Here is a 27,081-nt window from a genome sequence, read left to right on the forward strand (position 1 = left end):
GATGTACATGAGCAACAGGATAGGTGGCTTAATTCATGCAGCATGAAATGTCACAGTATCTGTGTTGTATTCTGTTGTGCATCTACGTTTGAAAGTCTTTAAATTCGGAAAAGACACACACACACACACACACACACACACACACACACACACACACACAATCCAATGATCTTCACCAGTCCCACGGTTTAATTGTTTTTCCTCACAAACTTAAACGTATGCTGCCTCTATGTGGAGAAGAGTTGTTGTTACAAGTCTGATATGACAAGTCTTATCCAAAACACATGCACCTCTGCGTGTCCATTATCTAGCTTTATTTCCCTACTTTGTGGTTATTTACAAAAACACCCCATCAAAAAAAAAACTTAAAAGAATGGTTAGACAGGTGCAGATAGTTATGTAGTCAGATCATTGATTTAGTGTTCCACAGATGCAATGTGGAGGAGCATGGTAGATGTTCTTGCTTGTGCCACTACAGAATCAAATTGTGTAGGGCAAGACTTCAACACAGCATACATCTGTACACAAAGTCACAGGGTTGGGTATGTATTGAGAATGTGGAGAGTTTGAGGCACTCTCTAGCCCTGTACATATTCCAACAAGGCATCTAAGATTTAACCCATCAATCAAAGGGTACTAAAATGTAAAGTAATAAAATATTTAGCATAAGAGTCAAAACATACTTTTCCCTGACTTTTCCTGACAAATATAAAAACTGAATTTCCATGACTTACTATATGATAAATGGCACAATATACCGACTAATGATTTTAGAGCAGCCGCATAGTGTTCAAGAATCTTTTACTACTTTAGAGCGGGAGATGAATAAATGGGCATTTAACAAACAAAGTTGGGCTACTCAAGCAAGCAGTTTAAACTGCTACAACAAAAAGTCCCTGATATTCCATGACTTTGCCCCCCAAATGATAGAATTCCCTGACTTCCCATGTCTGGAATAGACTTTCCAAAATTCCATGATATTCCAGAAATCCATGACCTGTGTGAACCCTGATCGGAGAAGATCCACTGATTACTTTTTGTTGTTGTTGATTTTAGAGAAAAACACAGGAAAAAACATTTGGATCATGAGGATCATGTTGTCCAGACATACATCTTCTGTTTAAATCATTATTGGACTTACTGAGGTCCATTACAGAGCCCAGACATCATGGATGCTTCATTAGAGCTTAATCTAATAAGATAAAAGTGGGTCTGCCAGAATAGGCCCTCAAACCACTCCAAGGGGGTCAGTCCAGAGGATCAGCTATCTCACAGCTCTCCTGCCTCAGCCCTGAGGTCTTTTAATAGTGCAAAGCAACAGCTGTCTTTCTGCCCACTGACACCCTCCTGACACACACACACACACACACACACACACACACACTTTAACCTCTCCTGCAGTGCTCCTTCAGTCCAACCTTCTCAATCTCACAGATGCACACACACACACGTGCATACCCATGCTAACACACACACACACACACACACACACACACACACACACACACACACACACACACAAACACATACACATATAAATTCCCCGTCCACCCGTCAGCCGTAAGCTAGTCATGGCAGACAAGAAGAGTGCGCCCGTGGTCAGGAGGAAGGAGAGGTTGGTGGACAAGAAGAAGGAGGCGCAGGTGGCGGTAAAGGAGAAGGCCAAGGAGGACAAGGCCAAGGAGGACAAGGCCAAGGAGAAGAAGCCCGCGGAGGTGGTGGCGAATGGGGAGGCCGCCGTCAACGGGACCAACGGGGTAGTAGCTGACGGGGAAGCCGCGGAGAATGGAGAAGCCAAAGTGGAGCCCATTGAGCTGCCACCCTTCGAAATAACGTCGGGGTGAGTGACACACAACGCTCCTACAGTAAAATACAAAGCCCTATGTTTGTGTTGAGATTGTATATTTTTGTTGAGTATATTGGAGGTGCTGTAAATGCACCGGCTGTCTAAACATACATAATCAATTATTTTCCTATTATTGGCATTTTTAAGATCTCTCGCAGGCAACTACAGTTAGTTTGGGAAGCTCTGTGCCCTGTGGTATACATTATCATAGGCCTTTTGTGTGATTTATCAGTTACTTTTCAGTTCAATTTATCACTTAGAGATTTGTCAGATAAAAATGACAATGGTGCTGTAGCTGATTCAATAATGGGTTATTTTGTTGGATATATAATGGTCATTAAAGCAATTATAAAGCTGCTATCCATCTTTTTAAATGTATAAGTTATGAAGTGTTTTATTATACTTGTTTGATGCATGTGGTTGAAAGTCAAGTCAAATCTGTTAGGGTTAGATACAAGCAACACACAAGAACCCCTCATAGCTCTACTCCCAAACTACGATCTGATCTGACTTAAATGATCAGAGACCACAATTCACATTTTAACTAAATTCACCCAAAACATATAATATGACTTTCAAATTGTATGCTAAAAATACATACTGGAGAGTAATGTCTCACTTATTTTTGTGTCCTGGCAAGAGCTATTTCATGCTAATCCTGTGCCAACACTGAAAAAAACAGGGGAACTCCTGAGACACTGGAGACAAGATGGTGCACCAGAGAGAGGCACAGTGCCATTAGTTACAAGCTCACACAGCAGCAAACTGTTGCATCCATCGGTATCCATCCATACAATGGAAATGTTTTCATTCAAAAACTCAAATGATGAAATTTTTTTATCAAGGAGCTCTTTGAACTTATTAAAAGTTCTATAGGTTTCTGAAGTCTCCTGTGTCACCAACACCAACCGTCAGTAGAAACTTCAGGGAGGTCCATTAAACCTCTCGACACCTTAAAATGTTTTCCTGTCTGACAATTTGCAGGCATACAGATAGATATAGTATTTATAGATATAGTATTTTTGACAGGTCTGCTGACTGTCTGTCTGACCTTGACAGGTCTGCTATGGGTTGAACCCTCTCAAGCACTTGGTTGGACCAAAGAAAATAACAAAGTTCTATATCTTCTATTCCACAATGGAATGTACATCCGCCCCAGCAGGACAACGTTTCTGTAACGCAGTAATGGGATTGCATGGATCAATCTGTATTCAGAGATGCATTATTCCGGGCATCCTCTTGACTTGTCAACAGGAGCTTTTGTCTCTATATTACAGTGGGTCAAAGGTATTATGATAACGAGGAGCTGGCTGAGGATCCAGCATACCTAAAGGTACACAGCTGTGGTGTTAATAGGGACAGACACTATAGTAGCCCCAAACGGCCCTGCGTCAGCGGCCAGGGATTCGGGGTTATGAAGCCGGCAGTGATTATAGCAGGTTGGTGCAGAGTTAAATGGGACTCAACTCCCACAGGGCAGAGGGCCTAAATTAGCACCGGCTTGCCTTGGCGAGCTACTCTATCTGCTCGGCATGTGAAGCAGTTCCATATCTAAAAGCCCTAACGGCAGCACTGGATGTGGCCCAAAAGGGCACTAAAGCTGCTTGGAGGCTTGGGGATGGAGGGGCAATATGGGGCACGAAGGGAGTTGCTGCAGTTCCGGAGGATGGGTTGGGCGTCATGTTCGTGTCACGCTAAATGTGACGAGTGAGGAGCTGCACCTGTTAACCTAGTTCCCCTTTCCTGATGTAGGACATTTGGCGAAGGTTATTGAATAAAATGTCAACAATGAAACATATAGGCTGTATACTTCAATAATAATAATAATAAATGTCATCTGTTCAGACGCAGAACAATGTATATGTGCTGTGTTAAACATTTTAACTGCTTTTTGAGTTCAGAGTCCAGAGTTATTTAGAGAGCAAGCCACGGGTTAAAGGCTCTTGTGCTATCAGGTCACAGTGGTATGTACAACACTTAGGCCAAAGTCAGACGGACTGCAATGCTTTAACATATGTTACTGACCTAGTAACCTGGGGACTGCACAGTCATGGTGGATGTGGGTGGGTAGACATAAGTCTTAGTCAAAGACAAAAAACAAAGGCTGTATGATTACATTGAATTGTTGTAGAGCTTTTGATTACAGTTGTACCTTCACATGGATCATGGGTAGATTGTTAGATCAGTCTGGTTAGAACCATCACTCATCATTTGAGACTAAAGTTTTTGTCAAGTGAATAAATCACAAAATAAAACAGTCTTTGCTAACTCAGACAGCCATACAAGCATCAAAGGGATATTCCACTCATTTTCCACCTCCCCTCGAGTTAAACAATTGCTTTTTTACCTTTCTCCAGTTCATCCAGCCGTTCTGTGAGTCTGGCGATACCACTTTTAGCTCCAGTCTAGCATATAGGTCATTGAATAGGATTAGACCATTAGCATCTCGCCTGCTAGCATTACACTTAAAAGTGACTAAGACTTCCAGTAATTTTCCTAAAACTTGTCTCTTTTTGTAAACTTGTCTGATTTGACATGGAACTATACTCTCATGCTGGAAGTTACAGCCTATGGGACTATTTGCAGGTGCTGCGAATTACTGGAAGTAATTTTGTTTTACTCGAAAAAATTGTTTAACTCAAGGGAGGTGGAAAATGAGTGTGATTCGCCAAATGGTGGAATATCCCTTTAAATAGACAACCCCTGTCAACCCCAATCTTATATAGTACTGCATTACATGTTCACACGCTTCCCTCCTTTCTCCAGCGACCGGATGGACCCTTTCTTCTTCAAGTTCCAGTTTAAGAATGTGGAGTACTCCTCGGGCCGCAACAAGACCTTCCTCTGCTACCTGATGGACCCTGGCAATGACGGGCTGCTCATGCGAGGCTACCTGGAGGACGAGCACGCCTCTGACCACGTGGAGGAGGCCTTCTTCAAGCAGGTGCTACCCTACTACAACCCCAAGACAAAGTACACCGTCACCTGGTACATGTCGTCTAGCCCGTGCGCGGCCTGCGCCGTCAAGCTGGTGGAGATCCTAAAGGCGCGGCCCACGGTTCGCCTCACCATCTTCTCCGCCCGCCTCTTTATGTGGGAGGAGCCAGAGATCCAGGCGGGGCTGAAGGCGCTGACGGCGGCAGGCTGCAAGCTGCGCATCATGAAGCCGCTGGACTTCACGTACAGCTGGGACACGTTCGTGGACAACGACTGTGACACCTTCACGCTGTGGGAGGACTGCCAGGAGAACTACGAGTACTACCAGGACAAGCTGGCCGACATCCTGCAGTGACAGTGAGTGTGACAATGAGTGTGACCGGGAGTGACGCGCCACAATCCGCTCTTGGCTCTGCCGCCCTCCCACCATCACCACCATCCCCTCACCCACAGACACCCACCGTTGCCCTATCACCACTGCCAAGAGGGGGCACTGTGTTCTAAGGGGGTGCTTACACAGAACACAGCGGCATAGTCAGTCTATGGGAATCACCAGGTACATTCGGTGATATATATACCAGTATATTTTCAGATCTACAGTGATGTGAAAATGTTGTTGTCTGTGTTTCTGCCCACACTAGGCACCAGAACAGAGAGAGTCAGCCAGTTGTAAGGGTAACAGCTAATGCTGACATATAATATAACACATGCTGCAGTGTCAAACTGTGGTCAGGCAGTTCATGAGCCATCTGTTTTTTTAAGGCAACGTGTGGTAACCCAGTTGTAGTGTGTCCTAGTATGCCCCATATGCAGTGTCTGGGGCAGTGAGAACTGGCAGAGGTGTGTTGCCTTCAAGTATAGATACAGTATAAACAAGTCAGGATTGCTTTGCGGTGCAACAGGATTATATTACACAAACTCACTTCTTTGGCAAAAAACATCAACTGAAGTTTCAAGCCATGAAGTTTCCATACACCAGATAGTGGAGGTTATAACTCTATGCTATTTATACTCTAAACTCTTACTGCCTTCCTTTTGGAAGTGGTTACATTGCATTGGTTACGAATGCTGGAGTGAATAAGGGGTAACTGTTGTTGTTGTGGCCTTTGTTGTTGTTGCTGTGGTGAATTTCAAGTAATCAACTGCCCAGTAACAGAGGAGCTTTTTAAGGAAAAGGCCTAAAAAGGGCTGGGGGAAGTGTAAGTGGTGTCTATTTGCCTGACAGCACCAACATTGGTCCTGTTTTAGTGTGTCAGAATACCTAATATGCATGATGGCTCGGCACATCCAATGGTTGTTTAAACCTCCACTGTAGTGTCAAATACTAACACAAGATAAAATATATATTAATTTTGTATTTTGTATTAGTTGATACTCTTAAGGACATTTGGACTTGACATTTGTTTATAATGTATTTGCTTTGCATTTCATCAATTTCTCTCTTGTTCTTTGTCAGGACCCTGGAGATCAGTTGGAAAGGATCATGAGAAAACACCTGTCAATTCCCTTACAACAACTGCAGAGCTGTAATGCACATCTTAGTGTGTGTGTGTGTGTGTGTGTCAGTGTTGCGCGGGTTTGGTCACAAGCGGCCCGCGGTCTCCCGATATTTTAATCAACCCGACCGCAACTCGGACCGCGAATATTAATTAGGACAAAATTATACCCGACTCGCGATCCGACCCGCTTATTTACAAAAGGTGTGCTTTTGGTTATAGCCTGCATGCAGTGTGACAGTAGGCCATTTCTGTAAATCAAACTAATTTATTTGCGAAACTTTATGCAGTAGAAGTACACGCAGTAGGCATGCAGGACATTTGCGCAGGAGAGAGAATGAGAATAAGAGCGCAAGCACGCACGCAACCACCAAGAATTAGAACACTAGGATAAGATTTGAAGGCCATGGACATCTTACAGACATCTTTCTTTTGAAAACAGAAATGGTGAGGCAAGGTAGGCAAGAGAGATACATTGCTGGTCAAAACGTTAGCTTAAGAACTGGTTTATAATGCTGAATGAAGCACAAAGCTTTACTAAAGCACATCCACTGTTTAAAGTCACAAACACAACAAACTAAGGTAACTTTTATGCATGCGTGAACCTATACATACCGGTAGATATGGATGTAGTCTGTGCCATAACATTTATTCCTGCAGGCTGCCCGTTTTGGCTGTCATAGGCTACTTTTAAATGGCTTCGCAAGAAGTAGGCCTATAGACCATAACTTGTACTACCGTCATCTTCTTTAAGAACTTTTCCCAATATTTCCCATAGCCTATATCGCTTTCCCTTAAGGGGTGTCTTTATTATTTTAACTCGCGTCTTCAGCTTCTATACTGTTGACTTTACTGTATTGATGCTTTACTGTATTGATGCTAGCCTTCTCGTGATTTTCTAAGTAGGCCTATTTGTAGAAAATATATATTTAATTCATTTTAACTGACCCGTCCGCAAATGACCCGAATATCATTAAAATATTTTGTTTATGACTCATAACCGCGGGTGACCGCGGTCATCCGCGGGCAACCGCTTAATTTCGGGCAGACCGCGCAACACTGGTGTGTGTGTGTGTGTGTGTGTGTGTGTGTGTGTGTGTGTGTGTGTGTGTGTTTCCAAGAGTGTGTGAGCGAATGGATCTGTTTGCTGTGCACCAATTTGTGATATTAAACTGACAATATTTGTTTTGAACTGACATGTTGAGGAGGACTACTGAATCTCAGTGGAACTTGCACAAGATATTTTTTATGAAATCTTAACAATGATGTACATGCCAGAGTTCATACATCACATAATGATAACTGTTCAGTTATTCTGCAGCATGAACTTGCTATCTCGGGCCTTTTACAGAGTCTATTGTGTATGCCCATCAGTCACTATACTTTGAAATAATAATACAAGAAATCATTCTATTGAATATACTGGACTGAAATCATTCGTAATGTGCAATATCTGCACTATTATTTTAGGTATGAGAAAATACAATATTATTTTAGAGATAAAATGACTTTATGATCATATGCTAATCAAAGGAATATCAACCACCTTTCACCACTGAGAAGATAAATTGTTTTGATTGATGATTTATTGAAGTCAGATGATTTTTTTTATTTTGTTATGTTTTTTAAACGTACCTAGAATCATGTATGATCCAACTCACAATTTTTTAAGAATTAAAAACTTTTAACACTCAATTCTTGTATTGTACAGTATCTTAATGCACAACTTGTTTTATGAGAAGTTTGCTTTCCACAGATAACAGACAGGTTTACCTCCATAAATAACAGTCACAAATATAAACAAAAACTTTTATTAAACTGCATACTGGTCTCATCTGACAACCCTTCAGTATTCAGTCTTCACCTTTCAGCCATGCCACTTTTTCTGCATAACTACATAGGAAGCTGCAGAGCAAACTACATTGGGACCTGCACATTTCCTATATATATGGGGTTTCTAGAACACACTTTCCCTTTCCACAATGATCCTGAGTCGGAAACAATCCAGAATTTCTGTGATATTCTTTCAGACGTCCCCTAGACTAGTCCACAATATCATCTGTTGGCTATTTACAACAGTAGCAGCGCTGGTGACATATGAATAGACTGAACAATGAGGTCTGCAGAAGACACACACAAATGGGAATGCACACTAGCTAAGTTCTTGTTTCACTGCATCTCCTGTGCAGTGAAACAAGAGGCCATTCGGGAGCACACTGATTGCATTGGCACAAAGTTTAGAAACCATGAACATATATATAAGTAAAAGCTATTTTTCTGGACCTGGCAGTACTGCCGTAATGTGGGGTCTGAAGATGTCACTGAACGTTGACTCCATCACCCCCTTGTGTCCATTGCTGTCCCTGCTAGCCTGAGCAATGAGCTGGTGTGGACTGTTAGAGCAGCACCTGGAAAAGTCGTTGTTGTCGTTGTCAACAACATCACGAGATTGAGCTGTGTGGAGCCCTTCGATAGCGCTTGAGAGCCAAATGAGCCTCTTCAGACTCTGAATGGTGCGACCACGGTCATGCAACAGCTGATGCTCTGTCACTGACCTCCTAGAGAAAGAGAGTGAATAACACATCCAATTTGTTATATGCCGCCTAGCCAGGAGTGCCTGGGGGAATGTAATATTTCTAATTTGTTGAGTCACACAACATTGTTATGTGGCTAATGCCATGAAACTTAATGTCAAATGGTCAAATACTGATTTTTTGATCTGTCTATTAAGAGTCTGCCAAGGTGAAAACTGACCCTCACTTAACATTCCCATTTTCACCACAAGCAACTAATAAAATAGCCTATCCATCAACTTCCTTAGTACTTTGGAAGAATATTTATTAGGTTTTGTGGCTAACCTCTCAATAAAAATGTTTGGTTTATTGTAAATATTTTATAAAGTATCTAAAATAAAAAAATGTACTTGTGATTGATTACCCCAATGATGGTGTTTAGATGACATTCTCCAAAACTAGGTTTAACTTAGTTAACCAAATGCAAACACAGCATATATTGTACATACTTGGGAAGATTTATATTAGCAATCCTAAACAAGACACTGGAACATGTGAGTGAAATACAGTATAATTGTATCAACACATGAACGCTATTTTTGAATGAATTGAATTATACTGAACAAAATTATATAAACGTAACACACAAATCTGTGAACAAATTTGGATATAATCAAACCACCTGACAGCTGTGACATATCAAAAGACACTGATTGAAAAAGCATGGTTATTACACAGGTTTATTGCAATGGGCATGCTAACTGCAGGAATGGCCAGAGAACTGAAAGTAAAAAGTGAAGTGCTCACAAATTTTACCAAGTTTGTGAACAATACTTCCTTTGTGAGCATAGGAAACATTTTGGTTCACTTCAACTCATAGAAAATGGGAGTGAAAATTAAGCATTTATTTTTGTTCAGTATAGATATATACAAAGTTATACGATATGTTTGTCATGCACTCACCGTCGGTCATCCTGGCCATTAACAGCTGTTAAAACCACAAGGACCAGAATAGCCACAAATTGTGACTGGGATGCAAGCATTGTCTGGACACACAAAAAACGCAGTTATACTTTTACATATGTATTATATTCGTCTGAGATACAGAATATTACCCTTACTAATATCAACATAAATACAGTTTTTAGAGTAAAACTTCACAGTGCTCCTTTTTCCTAATAGAACCAAGATTTTATTTTCACAAATTAGCAACAATACTTAAAATCAAAGGCTTTTTGCAAATTTAAATCAAAGGCACAAACCTGTTCCTGGCTGATGACAAGCGTACAGGTTGCGTAGATATCCGCTGATCCTCTAAGAAACTCGTCTGGCCATGTGTGCGGACCCATGGCTTTTATATGCAGAGCAGAATAATCCATACACAGAGTCCGCTACCCAACATTCTACCAGTGCTTGAAAGAGTGCGTCATTCTTACATCCTCAGACACTCCCACAGAAAACAGGTAGAAATCCATTCATCTCCTATTTCAAAAGGTGAACCGAAAACTAATTTCAGATGCTTCTGTACCTGGCTTTTGGTATTATTTTCTGATTGTCAATGAAAGCAAAATGAGTCACTGCTATAATCATATTATTGGTTAATCTGGTTGATAGTGCTGTCTTTTGCATTCCAGTGTGTTTTCTATATCCTCTCATTGAAATGTAAATGTGTGACAATATAATGACTTCAAAGGCATTTTCAGGTTTATTGGTTTACATTTTTGTGGCTATCATTCTCTCTTTACTTTAACTTTATGTGTCACCATGTACTGACTCATTAATTTATTTACCGACATAGGCTGTTTATATTTATGAGAAATGACGCATACACACAAAGTATTTCGTAACAATTTGGAGAAGCAGTCAAAGAAAGAAGCTTTGCAGTCATTTTATGCTCAATTCACTTGATTAGCCAACAGTGAAAGCATTACAACTTTTCCACTGGTTGGCCAATCAGCGGTCAAAACATAATTGAGCTTTAAAATCCTCTTATGTTTCATGCTTGTTAAAATTCCTTTATCATGGAATTGATAGAGACCTGACCCTGTGTGCTGTCACATCTGTCGTATAACACAATCACACCACATGAATGCATAGCCATAGAACAGAAACCATCACCTTGACGACCCGTGATTGTGTTGGTTTCTCCTTGAGAGAAATGCCTGGTAGAGGAAAGAGAAAGAGAGAGAGAGTTAGACCAATCCAAAGTACTGAAAATTCTTGCCTCCCCAAAAGCTTTTGGCTAGCAACTGCCATTTTTAGAAAAAGCCATTTAGCTATAAATGTAACTTAAACTTGCTTAAATGGCCTGCCTAAAATATAGGCCTAAAACCATGTTACTTTGATCCCATATGGTTATTTTCTCAAATTCAAAGAATTATTTCTCTTTTTTATCAAAGAATTGTATCCGAGACAATCATACGAATCACGAGTATTAGGGCCACACATGAAGAAAAAAATATTTTTGCCATGGCGAGATTAAACTCGACATGTTGACTTTAAAGTCGTCATGTCGACATTAAACTCGACATTTCGAGAATAAAGTTGAAATATCTACTTTAATCTCGATGTGTCGACTTTAAAGTCGACATGCTGACATTAAACTCGCAATACAGTTTAAACATAGCATACAGAGTTTAAGCTAGCCTACACTAACACACAATATGTTACATGAATAATGGGCTTCAAATCAAATAGGTGTTATTTCAGATGGATTGCAGATATTCAGATAGATTGCGTCTTGTCTGTTAACTACTCATTGCCGTCATCGTGAAGTGCTGTATCTCGCGGTTGAAAATACCATGCACTATGCCGTTTAGGCTATATAGCTAGAATAATAGATGTATCCAATGATATAATGTTTCTATACAAAATGCTATTTCACACTGTTTTACGTGGGTAAGGCCACTGCACATTCAACTAGATGTACCGCAGAGCGGTACAAAATATGACCGCTGCCCAGTCCAGCGCATTTTTTCCACAAAAATAAATCACGCTGAAAGGCCTATATGATTCTAACTGTCTCACTAAATTGCATTATCCACACTCAATTATCACTGGTATCTGCTAGACAACAAGTACCAAAACATGATTAGTTCATAGATTTCACATGTAAAAATAATTTTATACAACCCCCACCCCCATCTTGCCTGTTCATAATTCTGAGAAAGTCTTGAATTGTGTGCATGTGTGCGCAGTACACGTTTATGTTTATGTGTGTGGGTGTGTGTGTGTGTGTGTGTGTGTGTGTGTACGTGCTTGTGTGTTTGCCTGCGTATGTGTGTTTGTGCATGTGCATGCATGCATACATATGTCTACTGTTTGAGTATGTGTCATACGTATGATTACTGTGAATGTATGTGTGTGCGTATGTATCTGTTTATGCACATGTGTGCACATGGAATGGGTTAACATGACCCCTGGAGGCAAACATACGGAAAAAATTGGTCATCTTAGGCCCTACGGTTCTCAAGATATTCACAGAAAACTGTGTCTGCCCTACCCTCCTTTCGGGGGGTCCAGTACAGCAGGGGGGCTACAGATCAAAACGAAAAACAATGGTTCCATGCTATCCATGTGGGGGGGGTTACATGCCCACCAAGTTCGTGTACTTACCCTTTCAGTGTCGGGAATCCTTGTTGGTGTACAGTCACTAAATGTAAACATAAATTATTTTATTGTAAGGCCCCCCATGAACGAAAGTTCACAAAACTTGGCATGCATTCGGAGGGTGTTATTTTTGCTTTTTAATTTTTAACTAGGTGGCGCTATACATGAAATAAGTGGTAATGGGATGGGTTGACATGCCCCCTTAAGACCAACATACAAAAAAAAGGTGGACCTCTTTAGGCCCCACGGTTCTCGAGATATTCACAGAAAACTGTCTCCGGTCACCTACAGGCCAGTTGGTGTATAGTAACATAAATTAATTTATTGTGTGGCCCCCCCATGAACGGAATTCCACTAAACATGGCGTGCATTCAGAGGGTGTCATAATGATCCTACACTTCCAATTTAGTGCAGTTTGACTATGTTAGGTCACAGATACCTTTGATTACAACACCTCATTTTACTTTTTTTTGTGTTTAACTAGGTGGCTTGCTATACATGAAATGAGTGGTTATGGAATGGGTTGACATTGCCCCTTGAGATCAACATACAAAAAAAAAAATGGTCCTCCTAAACCCTACGGTTTTCGAGATATTCTGAAAACTGTGTCTGCCCTACCCTCCTTTCGGGGTCCATTCAGCGGGGGCTACAGATCAAAACGAAAAACGATGGTTCCATGCTATCCATGTGGGGTTACATGTCCACCAAGTTTCGTGTACCCGGTCTTTCAGTGTCCGGGAATCATTGACGGAAATTTCGCTAAAAAAAAGAAAAAAAAAAAAAAAAAAATGGCTAAACCTATATGACCCTATAGGCGCCGGCGGTCATAATAATAGGCCTACAATAAATAAATAAACGCTAATAGCGTTTAGGCTACTTTTGACCATCGCATTTATCGCCTGTAACTCCGTGATAAAGACCTACAGGAAAGTACTTAGCTGAGCAACGGAGGTTAATGTTTTTATGTTTTGTTCACATGATATAGGCCTATGTCTAATCATTGTTGCAGTCGAAGAAAACTGGAATGTTTAGTTCGTCCCTCCCCTTTCAATCGTCGGTGGTCGTTCTCTCTCCAAACTTTATTCTCAAAATGTTGAGTTTAATGTCGACCACGTCGAGATTAAAGTCGACATGATATTCAACTTTATTCTCGAAAATGTCGAAGTTTAATGTCGACATGGCGACTTTAAAGTCAAAACATTGAGATTAAAGTCGACATTACATTTCAACTTTATTCTCGAAATGTCGAGTTTAATGTCGACATGGCGAGTTTAATCTTGTCATGGCAAAAATATTTTTTCCTTCATGTGTGGCACTAAAACTCCGTCGTACAATCAAGTGCTTCAGGAGCAATGAGAGGAGTGTAATTTCTTCGGCTGTTGAGCAAGATGTTGGTATCAACAACCTGAGCTTGAGATATGCCAATTTATAACAATGGTCACTTTGGACAAAAGCGTCTGCCAAATCCCATAACCATAACCATGCCATAATCAGAGATGGTTCATCAACTGCTCTAAGAATCTTTAGTCCATAATGTACAAATGTTAGACTGCATATCCGAGGTAGCTTGACATCAAAAGTTGTCAAAGTCTAATAAGAAGTAAACTCCATGGTTGGGAAAATGAAGGTAAATATTCGGAGCTGGCCAAACGTCCCACATACTCGACGCACCCAACCAGTAGCGCGACAATGTGACATCACAGCGCCGTAACCATTTATACTCGCGCGTGGTGGTCGCGACACTAGTTGCAATATTCTCCTGAACAGAGGTGTCGCTGTTGTGTAAAGACTAACGCTAACTACGTTACACAGCAGAAGAAGCTGCAGTAAGAAACACTAGTAGCTACCTAGCCTCTGTGATGGTACTTCAGACTTTGGTTGCTACTATTCACAACTACCATCATTATCATCTAGTTTCCAAGGTGTGTGCACAGGGTAGATAGATAGATAGATAGATAGATGGATATCTACAGAGTGCGAATTACCCCACCATAATTGGGGGGTACTGCTCCTTCACTTCTTCTGACCATCATGGTCCACTACCATATCAATCCCCACCGTGATCGCCAAGTGCAACATGTGCAACACACATACAAGGTCTAAACATGCGACAAACTGATAATCAGTAGGCTACAGAATATCTCATCGTTTTTATACTGTATATCCAAAAGAGATCAACTCTGCCCTCTGCCCTCATCGTCTCGTCTCCCTGCAGCCTGCTCACGGCTTTTATCCTGTGCCTCTCCTGTCTGTTGGGTACCCCTTTCCTTAACACATGAACAGTGTATAAAACCTAACTGCACTTACACTTTTAATGTAATTGTTTGTAGATAGAAAATAGTTTCATTAAGATAGTATCAGGGTTCTCAGATGAAACTACATTTATCAAACTAAAAAATAGGGAAATAATAGATTGTAAAAACAATACCAACCAATTAAAAACAAATTCAAATACTAGCACATATTTAGCCTAGGCTACTTGGGTCTTTTTATGTTTCCACAGGTTTCACTGATATTATGTAGGCTCAGCTACATCAGACCCTCTTGTGCATAGGCCTACCGGTAATATAAAAACGGTTTATTTAAATAGAGAATTACCTTGCTAATTAACCTTGGTAACTAACCAAGGTCCACTTTACTAGCCTCAGTGGGTAAGTAAGTAGCAGGTAAGTAGCCAGTTATTCAATGTATGAAGAGGTGACATGAGCTATGAAAGAACAAACACGTTTATAAATGAAGGTTGTAAAATAACACATTTTCAACAAGCTAGACGTCAGTTAGCAACTTACATTTACCCATGCACGTCAGCAGCAAACCGAATTTAGCCTACTGGAGGAATTTACCTAGCGTTTTGTCATTCAATGTTGACACTTGCTCAGTTACTTGGTTATGGTTATGGTTATGGTTATGGATTTAGCAGACGCCTTTGTCCAAAGCGACACATAAATACAAAACAACATAATAATATTTAAAATTGAACAGGGAACAGATTAAAATGTAGGTCAAATATAGTAAGGAGAATAGTTGTAGTACACAATAATATCAATTCAAGCAATAGCCTAATAAAAAGCAATGAAAAAAAGGGGAAAGGCAATAATAAAACAATAATGTCAATTCAATCAATAATATAAAAACAATGACATGCTAAGACTACATTAAGGAGAATATCAATAATAAACAATAATGTCAAATTAATTAACAGCCCAATTAAAATAAAACAACATTATATAAACCATAACACATAAGCTTTTAAACAACTAAAGTATATGTTGAATAGGAATATCTTTAGACCCCTCTTAAACGACCCAAAACTACCACAGGAACGGAGAGCACTGGGCAGTTCATTCCACCAACATGGAACCACTGAAGAAAAGAGTCTTCTACTCTACTTTACTTCTAGCGCCACGGTGGTTAAAAATGGTACGGTCCACAATAGGGGTTTCTGAAATCGCAGTGAAAACAGGAGTTTACTTGTATTGTAACTAATGATATTTTTTCACAATATCAGAAACATTATCTGACCCCCCCAAAACGGATATTTCTGTCTCTTTGGGGCATATACTGTATATATAGTTCTATATATACAGTCTATGCTTTGGGGGGTACTGGGTCTTCATTGGGGGGTATAGTACCCCCAGTATCCCCTGTAATTCGAACTATGGATATATAAATAAGATACTTTAGTCAACCCGAGGGAAATTTTAATAATTTAAACAGTTTAGTTAGCTGGCTAGCTAGCTAGCAGCTGGCTGAGTTTGTGTAATTGCCTAAAGTTGAAAGAGAGTTTGTTCAGGCCTTAATAGATATCCTGTGTTTAAAAATAAATCGTTTCCATTCTTTCCTCTAAATTCCATGTGTTGCAACTCTCGCTGGTAACTTTGTTAACTTATCCAGCAAACTATTAAAAATTCACGACTGTAACAAAACACTGCAATTCTCGCTTGCCCTCGAACTAGTCCATCTTCCTGTTTCCGCCTTGTCGCACTCGTCTGAAAAAAAAAATGAGTGGTGCGCTACCTCGCGCTACCTGGCTTCAAACCTGGCGCGCCAGCAAGATTTACGTCGTTTGACGTTGTCGCGCTACCGGTCGGGTGCGTCAGGTATGTAGAAGCCCTGATGACGCATCAGTAAGCCTAGATCACATGATAGGCCTGTGAGGATAAAGGGAAACTCATACATCCACGAGTTAGGGAAAGAGGGTGAGGTAGGAGGCAAGGCTGAAGATGGGTCATTAACTACAGTACACAAAATTCAGTGTCTGGAGAATGGTTTCAGGAAGTGTTCATCTGCGGAAACATTAACAGGACATGTTAGGATTCGACCTGTTAATGCCCTAGATCAGGGGGTCTCAAACTCCCGACCCGCGGGCCAAATCCGCCCGCGTCCGGCCCAATTCCGGCCCGCGACCTATGTCAAAATAATAATGTAATCCGGCCCTTGAGGGTATTTTTAATTGCGACAAACAACGATACTGATTAAAATAGACGATAGATCCAAGTACGGTGACAAATCTCATTTGTACTCTCCTCCATTATTTGCTAGACATCCAGAGCTTGATTCAAACCGAAATCGCTGCACAACGTTTTCAGGAAATAGGCTAGGGCCTACTTGTATTACACGCGAGAAATACGAAGACGTGCATTTGTAATGACGATGCGAATTTGTAATGACGAAGCGATGCAATAGTTTTGCACAATTGACCCCCCACACACACACACACACACACCAAAGCCCACCGATACCAAAATCCCCCCCTGATTCCCCCCCATAAATAACAAACACACAGTATCATGCTGTAGCAACACTTCATAAACTGAACCAAAACATTTAGATTTGGACCTATAGGTTATTATACAATCAGTATCGTAATATCTGTCAACTATGACGATCTCCATGCATGTTCAGTAGCCTATATTTTTCATTTAGTCAAGCAGTGACATGTGGTTTAATCAGTGTTGGGCAAGTTACTTCAAAATCGTAATATATTATGTATTACTTATTACTTCAAAGTAATTCATTACATTATAATATTACTGTCTCTGAATTGTAAGGCATTACTCTGCTATTGTATTACTTTTACCTTACTTTTACCAAAATATCTGGAAATATGGATTTGGAATTCTAAATGCAGTTTATTATGCTCATTGCAAATGTGCTCATTGCACTTCTAATGGAGGGTGATGTGGTACAACATAATGACTGAGCTAGGCTTAAGGCTAACAACAATAGAATGCAATAGGTGCAGTGATGGCATGTCATTGTGGTTGAGATATCTGACATTTTTCTGTTAAAAGATTGGCATGGAGACAATGGGACATGGTTGCCTTTGTCAGTGTCCTTATGTGAACTTGCACAGGTCAACTTGCTCATCTTTACTTGCGTACCACTTCACACCAGTGCTTCAGACCAGGGCTGATGCTTCAGCAATAGCCGTCACTGAAAAGCTGTAAGTGTTGTTGAACACAGCTGTTCTCACATTAGCTGATTGCGATAAACATAAACCATTGTTGCCTAATTACCAATTATTCATTACACCTGTGTGTAGTATCTACTTTTTTTGTGTTTTTCACATTTAGTATTTTGCAGTATTTTTTAAAATACAAAAATACACACCAATAAAGTATTTTGATACAAAATACAGAGCCATTTCCTTCAACCCAATAAAATACAAATGACAAAATACTATTTTGCATTTGAAACACATATTACATGTTTCAGAAATACTACCCATCCCTGAGAACAGGCAGATTACATCTTTATAGTTGGCCATATGATGACATAAATTGTCTGTAGTTGACAGAAATTACGATTTGTGCCAACATGTTGTAGAAACACAACCACAGCCTTTAGGCCTATTTGGTGCAAATCTTCTACATTGGTTATAGTCAGCGATTCACATTAACTGTAGGCTATCACCACAAGTGTATAGGCTACTAAACGTTTTTGCCCAAGTTTGTGTGCCGTCATCACATTTTGCAAAATTAGGCTACCTTTGTTACTAACCTACCAGTTGATACTTTTTACGTGCATCGACTCGCGATTGATTGTGCATCTAATGTAACACTCGGTGGAGAGACTTCCACTTTCCAAGTTCCACTTTCACTGTCATTGTGAGCTAAAAGGCTACTATATGGGAAATACTTTGAAGTTCCTTTTGAGTCCAAACATGAATAGGTTTTCTTTAACCTGTGCTACACTTTTCCACCAAGTTGTGCGAAAATTGTAGGTATCCGGAGTTTTTTTTATGTTGACAGACAAACCGCACTACAGTAGCCTACATGGTGCAGTAAATGGAAGCTCTTCGTAGCGCGTGCAACTTACGTCTATAAAAACAATATATTTATGGAATAAAATTAGACACCTCTGATTGCTGTTTACGGTAAAACTGCGATGATGTGAACACCAGCCAGCGGAGGGCACTTATATAGCCTAGGCTACCATGCATGGACTCGTAGGCTATATTTCCCCACAAACCAAGCGGCTGCTTGGACAAATCCACTTGAGGGGTGGGGCAGGGGGGCGCGATCGTAACACACACTGAACCTGTCATAAAGAGGCCAAAATGATTGACCTGTCACCCCCAATCCAAATGGATGCAACTGCATTTATAGGCTAAGCCTAGGTCTACATGACGGGCCGCAAATAGACTAAATAAATAAAAAAAAAAAAAAAAAAAATTCCCGCCTGATCGATCGTCTATTGACAGTGATGGTCACGATGTGAATGGAGGTGCGTCTTTTCGCGTATACCACGGTGTCCACTAAGCATACCATGCTTATTTCGATCCTCTGCCCAACATAGCTTGGAGGTTGCAGTGGTAATCGTGATGATAGTGTCCGTAATGGACGTGGTACAGACAGCAGGAGTTGTAGAAATAGGGCTCTGAAGAACTACAAAGTCACCCGCGATATAGGAACTATAATAGTTTACTATCGTTGGTATACATCTTAGGTGTTTTCCTGTTAATTTGTTATGTGGGTAATATGACAAATAAGAAAGTAAATCTGCTCAAATATGTTTTGTCCAGTATTTACTGAAAGGTGCATAATTTGCTTGCCATCCAGTGGCAAATTAGATGGGTAAATGTAGCCTACAACTTTTGTTTATACTCTATACATTTACAGTAGGACTTTATCTTTGACAAGCCATGGCCTTTTGAATTTTTGATATAAAAATCCAATGGTTGCTTTCTTAACCCTGATGCCAGTTTACCAGGTTTAAAACAGTTGAGAGGAAATTATTTTTATTTGGTGTGAAACACACACATAGGCCTACCTGTTTTTATGCTTTTTTGTTTGTTTTTATAATTTGTATTAATATTTATTTAATCATTATTTTATTTATAAGCTAAGGTTGCTAGCACAGGTGTCTAAAAATAGATAAAAAGTCTTGCACTTTCTGTTTGTAGTTTTGTGTTTGAAAATACAGTATTTGAAAAAAAAACATTGCATTTTAGGAAATAGACATTCTTTTTTTGTATTATTCTTTAACACTGACGTGGCCCTCCAACAAGATGACATTGGCAGAAGTGGCCCCCAGCTCATTTGAGTTTGAGACCCCTGCCCTAGATAAACTGCAGAGAAAAATACAAGTAGAAGAAGAGCTGCAAGAAGAGTTGGTCAGGGTTTTACCTGCAGTAGGCTACTGGGTTGTCTTTTTTCCGATTCTAGAGCAGGCCAAACTCACAGGCCCCCCCAAACCGTTCTCTAGTGCATGAAGGCCCCCCTGACCCCTTTTGTGCAGCCCCCACCATATCTAGGTGGTTTGATATATATATATGTATAGCACCTACTACTACTACTACTATACAGCATGGTGGTGCACTGATTCCTCCTCCGTTTTCCCCACAATTCTGCTATCTCAATTCTACTCTTCCTCCACAATTTGATAATCTCAATGCCCAAATATCCAGTATCTCAATCATTATTATTGCCTTCTGTAGGCTACAAGAGATGTCAAATTATACATTTCAGTTTTTTCGCCAAGCTGAAGAGAGGTGTCTGTCATTGCTTGTGAAAATATAGGCTGATTCATTCCCCTTGCATTTTGCTGCGAGGTACATGGCATGGCACATTTTGTGAGTGGCACGTTCTCATTTTGCAGGTGAGCTGTCGTACCCCCTCTGCGATGTGTTCGGGGCCCCCCAGTTTGAGAACCACAGTTCTGTAGAGAATAGCCTATTTTTATTAGATGCCATACACTTTTCCCCCCTCAAAGTCAAGGAATCGCTTGTTATTGCTCTCTACTCCCTCCACATTCTGGAGCCTAAAAAAGCCTCTAGCTGCCATCTACATTGTCCTAATGGTCGCAGTGAGATTTTGCCTAAATGCAGCAGGGGTCTCACGAACATTGCGCTACGTCTAGTCTCTGCACTGGCTTCCAGTAAGTCACAGGATTTACTTTAAAGCTCTATGCTTGTTTATAAATCACTAAATGTAACAGTATTTAATTCTCTATCAGGCGTGCTTCCGGCCTACACAACCTCTCAGGTCCCAGGAGAAAATATCCAAAGTTTAGCTCAGGAACCAACTTACGGATGACATCAAAAATGGCCCTAACGCCAGTTTTATATCTAGACTGAAGACCAAGCGTTCTCAGATGGCTTCTGCTAATTGATCAAATGCACTTCCTAATAGATAGATAGATAGATAGATCCTTTATTGATCCCCAGGGGAAATTCAAGGATAATCAGAGGGCTTACTATTCCTATGGCTAAATTTAGTGCAACCACCTAACTGGAGATGTGGCGAAGCATAAAGCTTTGGCTGTGTTCCAGCAATCGAAAGTCAGGTACTCTGCCTTTTATGTTATTTTTTATTATTCTATTCTATATAGACCTACTTTATTTATGTTTTACATGTTTTGAACTATTGCCATTTTAAGCTTTTATTAACAATTATTCTTTGCTTTTGTTTATGTAAAACACATTGAATTATTCATGTATGAAATGGACTATGTAAATTAACTTGCCAGGCTTTTATGAGAAGGGTATGAGCATATTTTGCTCCACTAGGTGGCGGAACATGCTTTGCAAGCGTAACCCGCCATTACAAAATTGAAGAAGAAGAACAGCATGGTTCTTATCATAACTGTAGCTCCTTTTAGACATGTAGGTTACAAAGTTGCCATTTCATTTCAATTCGTGGTCGTGTCGACAGTGTGTAGCCAACAAACGTTCGATCTATCTGGCGACAATGTGCCATATTGTTGAACTGTGTGAAGCTGCTGTTACTGTATCAAGAGGATAGCGTCTCAGATGAACCAGTTAAGTTACAGCCATCCACCCTCTTCATCTTGGACTTAATCGTTCAGTCATGCAGATGCAACATGGATTTTTGTATTAAAGTAGCAAGACAGTTTCTACGCGTGGGGAAAAAGAACAAAGCTCTCTCCGATTCAGCCTGTTTAGATTTGTCGGCACAGTTTCTGGCCATAGATTTGGGTCTGAAACCTGCAGTCTTATTTGACGTCAATGGTGCTAGCCCGGTGGAAGTCCATCATTATCTGAACGCTTTGCAAGAGGAGGGCTTTGTATCTTCTGCACTTCGCACAGTAGTGCTTGGTGGCAATATCTTTATAGTGAACCTCGACCAGATAATTCTACACTTACAGAGACTGCTTCTGAGACGCAGTCTGGTGGTCATTGACGTTTGTCCTTCACAGGTAGAGCCTGCTGCCTTTGACATCACTTTGGGTGGGACTGAGGCCATGGTCAAAGCTATGCTGAGTTATTTTACCAAGGAATCTGTGAGCCAAGAAAGAAATTCGATTCTTGAGATAGGAGAGGACTTGCTCCAAAAGTGGAACCTTTGCACTCTCTTTGGAGTTCTCCTGGGCTACCCTGCCACCTATTGGTTTGACCAGGACATAGGCTTTGACAATTGTCTGAGTCTGGTACCTCTCTTAGTAACCAAAGTTTCACTGACATGGCAGACAGCTTATGGACAGCATCAGTTTTGCCTCTTCTCCTTCAGTATCCCAGAGGTTCTGTGGACACAGGCCAAAGCCACATTTGAGAGCTGGACTCAAAATCTGCAGCAGCAATTCAAGAGACAGACTGCTTTAACAGAACTCAACATATCTAAAACAAATGTCACATTACCTGCTGTAACCCTCTAAATTTCAGTTTTGTTGATAACTGACTGACTGTTTTGATGGTGGGGTGTGTTGTTTGTGTGACTGACTTTTATTAAACCACTTCATACATTTTAGTAAATGCACTGTGATGGGGATGCTTAACGTATATTAAAAACGACGAGTCATTTAAAATGTGTATTTTTAAACTTTCCACAGACCTCCTCCACATGAAAGGTAATTTAATGTGTTTAATTGTCAAAGACCCTTTATTCAATATTCACACATCTAAGAATAAGAAACAGGTACATCTCACAAAGTAATTTCAATCTGTTTATTGCACATTCAAGAATGGAGGAGAACCATCTAACCATTTATGACAAATGTAGGTAGTTCAGACAAATGTTATACAGATTTTACTCTCTTTTATCACCCTAGTCCGTTATTTGCCTTCAAATACAAACAAATATCCTTTCCTCTTCTTTTACTGCATGTTGGTATTCATTAATGAGCAAAAGTGGATCATAACATGTCCCTTTACAGTTCCACTGGGTTCTATGACATTGTCATATGTCCAGTGTAAGTCCAGTCAAAAAGCAATGAGGATAAAATTGGTATGAAACAGTGATATAGCTTCTTCCTGTCCTCCACTTGAGGCTGATTCAGTTCAAAACATACATAATATTGTATACAAGCCCAATGGACCTGTAAAACGTTTGCATAAAATGGAGCACTGCATCTGAATATCAGTCTGTCCCCTCTTGTAACGGCAAGTTTTTAGTTATTCATATTGTGGTGTTCATTCTTTGAGGTAATTCCTTTGTGTCAGTACTAGGTCTCTAGGCCTCTTACATGACCTGGCACTATCTCAAATGTATTTCCTGAGAGAAACCATTGGAAAATACAAAAGTTGTTTTTTGTTTCTGTATGAAACTGGTTGTGCTCTAAAGGACACCAGAGGTCTCCATTTCATTTAGTGACGTAGAGCGATCAGAGGTCAACAAGGCTGTATAGCAGGGAGCACCTCTCCACAGCGGGCACTCACTCGTAGCTCGGCCATGTGATCTGCCCTCGTGGCCCCGATGTTCAGGATTGCTACAGGGATCAGTTTCTCACTCGCCGCAAGGAGGAAGCGGTACGCTGAATACACCTGAGGGAAAGCACAGTGCAGTGACAGGTCAGCTTCAGATCTAAGAACTCTACCCATACTGGATTGCATGTAATAAACATGGCTCTGCAAAACACTACTCTACTCTACAGCTTGTAGTCAGACAAGTCAAATAAAACTGTTTGGATTTACATACACACAACTCACAACTTTGCTTTCGCACATAGGTAGTTTAAGAAACACTAATATAAAATATGATATTTTACTTGATCTGCTCACAGGCCACCAAGGATAGCTTGACCACACTTTGAGAAACACTGCGCTAGGCTGATGTGTAGAGAGGACCCACCTGCAGAGAGGAGCCTGCAACCAGCACTGCGTCCGACTCATCTAGCCTTTCATGCACAAACTGCACTGTTGACCGGTTGACTGAATCTCCAAAGAAAGTGACCTCTGGCTTTAGGATGCCTCCGCAGCTTTGGCATGAGGGCACTCTAAAGTGCAGCACCTGTTCATCTTCCAGAAAGACATCTCCATCTGGTGCTACTGACCCTGCTTCGGCGGCCCAGCCAGGGTTCATCTCAGTAAAGCGCCTCTGCAGATCCTCTCGGGGAGTAAGGACCCCGCAACCTAAACACACCACCCTGAGAAAAGGACAGATACTGTTAAGAAAATGTGTAAAAAACAGAAACTTCTTCAGCTTTGCCCCATATGACAAGGCAAAAAGCGGGTACCCCAATAAAACAAATGATATTTAAATCCTTTTAAAGATCCAGTCATCTTCATCATGTTGTCTAAATGCCTGTTCATCATAATCAAAGTCACTGAGTTATCTTACCTGTGTGTACAGCCATGCAGCTCTGTCAAACGTTGATGGCCAGCCTTAGAATGCAACGCGTCCACATTCTGCGTCACCAACCAGTGTACTTTCCCCTGTGCTTCCCAGTCCCGCAGGGCCAAGTGGGCAGAGTTCGGCTTGTGTGAGGAGAACTGTGGCCAACCCATATAGTTGCGCGCCCAGTAGCGCTGTCGAGATTTGGCACTGCGCAAGAACTCCACATGCTGCATTGGCCGCCGATCCGTTCGCGCGTAAAGACCAACTCCTTCTGAGCGGTAGTCGGGGATTCCTGACTCCGTGGAAAGTCCAGCACCAGTGATAACGAAGAGGCATCGCGCACGTGACACAAAAGCCTGAATCCGTTCCAAATCGCTGGGTTCAATGGAGCGGCTCGTGGGAACGAAATTAACAGCTCCCGCACACGCTGAAGAAGAGGCACCCCTTCTTGTGACTAGGTACCGCGGCAGGTGTCTCCACGTCGTCATCATCTGGGCGCTTTAAAGCAGAGGTCTCAAAACACCAAAAGCACACATCAGCATAACGTTAGTTGCAATTGGTTACGAAAGACATTTCGAAGTAAACGCTGTAAAGTCCATATTAGGCGTGTTCGTCTTCATGCAGATCTGTGCAGATCTGACTTGATGTGGTGCATGCTAGGTTGAACACTAGTTAACTTCAACTGGATTAATGACAGCAGGTCACCAGAACGCACAAGGACATGTATGTTATATGCATGTTGAAGTGTCACCGCATGCTACTCACCACATATAATGCACAGATTATGCAGCATGAAAACCAGCATACAGTTTTCTGACTGAAATAAAGCTTCAGCTTAAAAAACACAACATAGGATATTTGATAAGTGTCCGACAGACAGGAAACGGAAATTGTAAGTTACGCAAACATGCGGAAACTGGGAGTTGTAGTCCAATTCTCTGTAGCCTATCAGTGGTTCTCAAATTTTCCACAATGACTACCACCTCAGAAACAATTGGCTCATCAAGTACCACCATTATGACTAGCATTAAATATGACAATTTCACATATTGTAGGCCTATATTGTACATACTGTTTTGCGTAGTTTGTTGCTGGCTGGTGCCATGGAAGCTTCACTAGTCACCATTGAGTTGTTTTTTGTTTCTGCTCGACATATTCACCACACTTCTCTTTCTAAAACTTCCCGTTTGGAGCCATGATTGCATGAATGTTTTTGATCCATCATGTTTTCTTCCTTTTCCTTTACTTGCCATCACAGTTTAGTGTGTCAAACATTTGCTAATGTTCCATACAGTTAAACCAACTAGCCTCGTTTTTTCATGAAAGATAAAACAAATAGTTGAAATTTAACTTCAGTGATATGGTAAGGATTTTGAATTATATACAGGTGCTGGTCATATAATTAGAATATAATGGAAAAAGTTGATTTATCAAAAAGTGAAACTTGTATACATTCATTCCACACTAACTGGTATATTTCAAGTGTTTATTGATTTTATTTTTGATGATTATAACTGACAACTAATGAAACCCCCAAATTCAGTATCTCAGAAAATTAGAATATTGTGAAAAGGTTCACTATTGAAGACACCTGGTGCCACACTCTAATTTGCTAATTAACTCAAAACACCTGCAAACGCCTTTAAATGGTCTTTCAGTCTAGTTCTTTAGGCTACACAATCATGGGGAAGACTGCTGACTTGACAGTTGTCCAAAAGACGACCATTGACACCTTGCACAAGGAGGGCAAGACACAAAAGGTCATTGCTAAAGAGGCTGGCTGTTCACAGAGCTCTGTGTCCAAGCACATTAATAGAGAGGCGAAGGAAAGGAAAAGATGTGGTAGAAAAAAAGTGTACAAGCAATAGGGATAACCGCACCCTGGAGAGGATTGTGAAACAAAACCCGTTCAAAAATGTGGGGGAGGTTCACAACGAGTGGACTGCTGCTGGACATGGGTTTGTCAAGCCACTCTTGAACAAGAGACAGCGTCAGAAGCGTCTCGCCTGGGCTAAAGACAAAAAGGACTGGACTGCTGCTGAGTGGTCCAAAGTTATGTTCTCTGATGAAAGTAAATTTTGCATTTCCTTTGGAAATCAAGGTCCCAGAGTCTGTAGGAAGAGAGGAGAGGCACAGAATCCACGTTGCTTGAAGTCCAGTGTAGTTTCCACAGTGGCGTTTGAGGTGCCATGTCATCTGCTGGTGTTGGTCCAGTGTGTTTTCTGAGGTCCAGGGTCAACGCAGCTGTCTACCAGGAAGTTTTAGAGCACTTCATGCTTCCTGCTGCTAACTAACTTTAAGGAGATGCAGATTTTCCAACAGGACTTGGCACCTGCACGCAGTGCCAAAGCTACCATACCTGGTTTAAGGACCATGGTATCCCTGTTCTTAATTGGCCAGCAATCTTGCCTGACCTTAACTCCATAGAAAATCTATGGGGTAGTGTGAAGAGGAAGATGCGATACGCCAGCCCCAACAATGCAGAAGAGCTGAAGACCACTATCAGAGCAACCTGCCACGCCGTATTGCAGTAATTCAGGCAAAAGGAACCCCAACTAAGTATTGAGTGCTGTACATGCTCATATTCAATTCAATTCAATTCAGTTTGTTTGCCAGACTCATGTCCAAAAGCTACATAAGACAGAACAGAAAGACAAACAAAA

The 27,081-nt window shown here is 40.9% G+C and overlaps 4 protein-coding genes across 5 annotated transcripts; 2 read left to right on the forward strand and 2 right to left on the reverse strand.

Moving 5' to 3' along the window:
• Positions 1 to 1,374: 1,374 nt before the first annotated feature.
• apobec2a (apolipoprotein B mRNA editing enzyme, catalytic polypeptide-like 2a) lies at positions 1,375 to 6,398 on the forward strand. The gene is made up of 3 exons (XM_048255597.1): positions 1,375 to 1,840; positions 4,613 to 5,140; positions 6,240 to 6,398. The coding sequence occupies exons 1-2, from the start codon at positions 1,572 to 1,574 to the stop codon at positions 5,136 to 5,138; spliced, it is 795 nt and encodes a 264-aa protein (XP_048111554.1). The 5' UTR covers positions 1,375 to 1,571; the 3' UTR covers positions 5,139 to 5,140; positions 6,240 to 6,398.
• A 1,678-nt stretch (positions 6,399 to 8,076) lies between these two features.
• On the reverse strand, positions 8,077 to 10,418 carry pth4 (parathyroid hormone 4). Its single transcript, XM_048255598.1, has 3 exons — positions 10,055 to 10,418; positions 9,756 to 9,838; positions 8,077 to 8,837 (listed from the first exon to the last, which is right to left on the reverse strand). Exons 1-3 carry the CDS (start codon positions 10,169 to 10,171, stop codon positions 8,549 to 8,551), a joined length of 489 nt encoding a protein of 162 aa, XP_048111555.1. The 5' UTR covers positions 10,172 to 10,418; the 3' UTR covers positions 8,077 to 8,548.
• An 11,030-nt stretch (positions 10,419 to 21,448) lies between these two features.
• Positions 21,449 to 22,670, forward strand: c10h1orf74 (chromosome 10 C1orf74 homolog). Its single transcript, XM_048255353.1, has one exon. The coding sequence runs from the start codon at positions 21,729 to 21,731 to the stop codon at positions 22,518 to 22,520; it is 792 nt and encodes a 263-aa protein (XP_048111310.1). The 5' UTR covers positions 21,449 to 21,728; the 3' UTR covers positions 22,521 to 22,670.
• A 125-nt stretch (positions 22,671 to 22,795) lies between these two features.
• On the reverse strand, positions 22,796 to 25,313 carry sirt4 (sirtuin 4). 2 transcript variants are annotated; one of them, XM_048255127.1, is made up of 4 exons: positions 25,184 to 25,313; positions 24,422 to 24,931; positions 23,933 to 24,227; positions 22,796 to 23,625 (listed from the first exon to the last, which is right to left on the reverse strand). In XM_048255127.1, exons 2-4 carry the CDS (start codon positions 24,907 to 24,909, stop codon positions 23,473 to 23,475), a joined length of 936 nt encoding a protein of 311 aa, XP_048111084.1. In that variant the 5' UTR covers positions 24,910 to 24,931; positions 25,184 to 25,313; the 3' UTR covers positions 22,796 to 23,472. The 2 variants fall into 2 exon arrangements, with proteins under 2 accessions (XP_048111084.1, XP_048111085.1); XM_048255128.1 differs by having other exon boundaries at positions 24,422 to 25,313.
• Positions 25,314 to 27,081: the final 1,768 nt, after the last annotated feature.

Source organism: Alosa alosa, chromosome 10 (genome assembly GCF_017589495.1).
Source record: "Alosa alosa isolate M-15738 ecotype Scorff River chromosome 10, AALO_Geno_1.1, whole genome shotgun sequence".
Lineage (NCBI taxonomy): Eukaryota > Metazoa > Chordata > Actinopteri > Clupeiformes > Clupeidae > Alosa > Alosa alosa.